At 41.6% G+C, this 4,057-nt stretch overlaps 1 protein-coding gene across 8 annotated transcripts in view; it reads right to left on the bottom strand.

The window, feature by feature from the left end:
• The window catches only part of BTK (Bruton tyrosine kinase), a 34,315-nt gene that overhangs the window by 21,312 nt on the left and 8,946 nt on the right, over window positions 1-4,057 (bottom strand). For 3 of the 8 annotated variants that reach the window (XM_017505848.2, XM_037730429.1, XM_037730428.1), the window contains exons 2-3: window positions 855-1,022; window positions 230-328 (exon numbers count right to left, since the gene is read on the bottom strand). In XM_017505848.2, coding sequence (XP_017361337.1) covers window positions 230-328; window positions 855-995 — 240 coding nt within the window. In that variant the 5' untranslated portion in view covers window positions 996-1,022. Of the gene's footprint in view, window positions 1-229; window positions 329-854; window positions 1,098-1,300; window positions 1,478-4,057 lie in introns of all 8 variants that reach the window. The other 5 variants (XM_017505847.2, XM_037730427.1, XM_017505849.2 and 2 more) reach the window with 4 other exon arrangements.

The raw sequence follows: 4,057 nt of genomic DNA, 5'->3' as shown, positions 1-4,057 counted from the left end.
ATCATTTTAAAGTTTGTGTTGACAAATTTTCCAGGCTTAGTGAGATGTTCTGAATATAAAAGAAAGAAGCTAAGATTCTTTATAACAAATATGTGGTAGAATGAATAATTTTAAAAGGAAACTTGACTGTGTTCCACATTGCACAGCATCACCATATTTACAGAGAATTTAAATGTTCCACATTTCTTAAAATCTGCTGCTCCCCTCTCTGACATTGGTCTCTTCTTACCGGAATCTGTCTTTCAGGAGGAGGATTTTTTTCAGGAACCACTGTTTCAACGCAAGTAATCTTCTCAACATCTATTGAACCCTTCTTACTGCCTCTTCTCTGCGAAATAGAATGAGGAAGAAAATGGAGAAAGATTAAGAGGGATTAAGCAACCAGATGATTAGATTTTGTTATCTAATCATTCAACGTAGTGAGGTAGCACGCACAGGCTACATCAGGACCTGTCATTCAGTGGTGGGGAGGAAAACTTTCCAGATCTATAAATCTAGTCTTTGACTACCAAATGGAGGGCAAATACTACAGAAGAGTAAATGACTTTAGGTGCCTTCTTCCTAGGAAATAAGGAAGCAATTTCCAGCTCTTCCATTTCACTCTCAACAATCATTTAATGAGTACTCATTAATTGCAAGATTCCATGGTAACATTTTCCTTGTGGCTTCTTAGGACCTTTGACTTTCTGACTTTAGCTAGTTATAGACTAGGAAAAATTTTGCTGAATTTGAAGGGACTTAGGTCCATTATACCCCCCTCCTCCTACCAAGGAGAATTTACCTCTTCCCCTAGGAATTTCTAAGTCCAAGTCCTTGAAATCTTGAAACTCAGGTTTCATAGTCGAGAAACTTACCCCACGTTCAAAGTCATACTCATAGTAGGAGAGTTTGTGCACGGTCAAGAGAAACAGGCGCTTCTTGAAGTTTAGAGGTGATGTCTTCTTTTTCTGCTGGGATCGCTTCAGAAAGATGCTCTCCAGAATCACTGCTGCCATAGCTTCTTTCTGGAACTCACCTGTGTGCTTTTGATAATGAAAGTTCCTGAGGATCCAGGACATTAATCCTCATCCCTCTTGGTTCCCCCTCAGCCTAGCTACCTAGTTTCAAATGGAACAAAAATGTGCACAGTTAACAAAATAATTTCTTCCTACCACCCTCCTCCCACAGCCCCCACCTCTGTCAGGTTTCAGATATAATGGATGCACACTGAATTGGGGGGATTGGTTTGATATTGTGAGCTCATATAAACTGGGTTCTTGAAAAAGGCAATGGAATGCTCTAAATGTTAAATGGCACATACCTGTGTGCTTGGTAAGGTGTAGAGGTAGCTTTACACTATTCACCTTTATAAGATATATGTAGAATCTGTGAAAAGCAAAAGTATCTGTGCAGCTGTTGATCTTGATATCCCCAGAAGGGATAATGCAGGTGCCAGAAGTCCACTGAGGCAGATATTGAACTTTCAGTTCCCAATTTCCTAGATAGCGAATGTAATTTTTCAAACATTGTCCCATTGGGGTCTGCAACCAAGGGGACTAATAAGGATATGGAGGCTGCACCTGCAGTTATGGACACACACTAACTGCCGTCCAACTGATTTTGCCCACACTCACTGACTGAGCTACAAAGGATAGAAGCTTTGTTCTAAAATTGAAAACATAATTTTTTTGGTGGGGAGGTAGTTGTTGTTTTCTGGCATTTTCCCCATATAGCTTAAATAAGTTCTTTTAGACAGCATCATGCAAAAGTAATGCAACTGTCTTTCTGATATAGATGCCACCTCTGTTCATTTATGAAATGCAATTTATTTAGCCTCCCCAAACCTACAATATTCCAGAAGGATTCAGTTTAGGTAACCGAAATACAGAAAGGCAAATAAAGTCCCAGAAAGTCACCATTGGCTTTTTTATTCACACCAAGCAACACTTCATATCAGTTATTCACTTACAGTTTATGCACAGTGTTATATTATTACTAATTCTGAACTTTCATTGGAAAGATAAAGTGAAAATAAATGCTGTTATAAAAATAGAACATTAGGCCGGGTGCCATGGCTCACGCCTGTAATCCCACCACTTTGGGAGGCTCAGGCGGGCAGATCACCTGAGGTCAGGAGTTCGAGACCAGCCTGGCCAACATGGTGAAACCTTGTCTCTGCTGAAAATAAAAAAATTAGCTGGGCGTAGTGGCGGGTGCCTGTAATCTCAGCTATTTGGGAGGCTGAGGCAGGAGAACTGCTTGAACCCGGGAGGTGGAGGTTGTAGTGAGCCAAGATTGTGCCATTGTACTCCAGCCTGGGCAACTAGAGTGAAACTCTGTCTCAAAACAAAACAAAACAAAAAAACCATGAAGTAAGTAATGAAAAGTCACCAGTCCTCCACTCAAGTTTTCTTAGAGGTAGGGGTTTTTCCTATGGGAGGTGGGATCTTTTTTTAAAGTAAACTCCTTCCCCTAAGGCATTTGAGTAAAGAAAAAAAAAGAAAAAGAAGTAAACTCCTTATGCTTTTGGTGACACTATGGAAACAGAATGAATACAGTCAGCAGTTTTTTTGTAGTTTTTAAGTAGATTATTGCTCACAGTAGGAAAGCAAGGGAGTGAATTTTATCAACACCTGGGGGCTATGCACACTGTTATTTTGCTCTTTCCTGTGGTGTAGGAGGTTCTATTCTCATACTGGGGAGACAAAAATAGGTTAAAGGAGCACCAGGGGTGTTCTGGACAATCGTTTTGCCACTTATCTACCATGTGTATGTCACTATCTTCTGGAGGTGGATTAATTTAATATTTTGTAAATTAGATTTTGAGAAAAATTGGGCAAGTGCACAAACCTTTTTCTCCATCCTGCCACATACCCTGACTCCATGGTTTAAATGGTCTCTCACTGGAGTGACAAATTGATGAGTTTACAAACAATCAGTCCTTTCTAACACTCAGTTTTAGCTCCAACCTCAAAGAGGTTCATTTTAACATTACAAGTATGCATTTACTCAGGAGTAGTGGTAACCAAATAATATTATTCTATTCTCAGGAACTACCAACTCATGAGATCCCTGTAATCATACCACATTTGTTCCTGTAGAAAATTATAATTAAGTACCTCTTCACAATCAAAGACTCAAATTACGGGATAAAAAATGAAGCCCTAAACAAATTGAGTACCATGACCAGTAAATGGGGTCAAAAGCATCCCAAGAAACCACTTCTGGTATACTTCTTTTAGCTGAGTAAATCGCAGGCAGCATTTTACCTTTAGTTTTGTTGCAGCCTGTTGGTGGATACATTCCCTGCTTAGACCTACCATCTGTTTCAGTCTTGGCCCCTGCTCTTACTTCCTACAAGACCGGTCCTTATGGAAGCTGCCTCTACTCTTTTTCTGTTTTAGAACAAATCCAGTTTGTACAAGAGGAAGTCTTCCTCTCTCTCAAGTGTCTGTGTTGGGGCATGGTTTAGTGCTGGTCTGACTATGAGGAAGTAAGCAAGCCTCTCACTAGCTATCGCCACTCCGAGCAAAAGGTGAAATGGCCTCCACCTCTAGATCATTGAGCTAGAGATCTACCAGAATTGCCATGATTTGGTATCACCTTCTTTGACTGCTTTTCTCCTATTTCTTGTGATCCAGTCCAGACTCACACACCCTGAAAATGTGGTAGTTCTTCCTTAGGTGCCACTGGTCCATCACCCAATAATGTGAAAGGAAAGGCATCCATCTTTGAGTCCTCCAGAAGGTCAGTGTGTAATGCACAGCTCTGAGTTAAAAAGTAGTTAGGGCCGGGTGCGGTGGCTCAAGCCTGTAATCCCAGCACTTCGGGAGGCAGAGGCGGGCGGATCACCAGGTCAGGAGATCGAGACCATCCTGGCCAACATGGTGAAACCCCGTCTCTATTAAAAATACAAAAATTAGCTGGGTGTGGTGGCATGCGCCAGTAGTCCCAGCTACTCGGGAGGCTGAGGCAGGAGAATGGCTTGAACCCGGGAGGCAGAGGTTGCAGGGAGCCGAGATTGTGCCACTGCACTACAGTCTGGTGCCTGGCAACAGAGCGAGACTCTGTCTCAAAA

Source organism: Cebus imitator, unplaced genomic scaffold (genome assembly GCF_001604975.1).
Source record: "Cebus imitator isolate Cc_AM_T3 unplaced genomic scaffold, Cebus_imitator-1.0 Scaffold343, whole genome shotgun sequence".
NCBI lineage: Eukaryota > Metazoa > Chordata > Mammalia > Primates > Cebidae > Cebus > Cebus imitator.
Note: the sequence above shows the minus strand (reverse complement) of the source record. Positions and strands in the feature narration are given on the sequence as shown.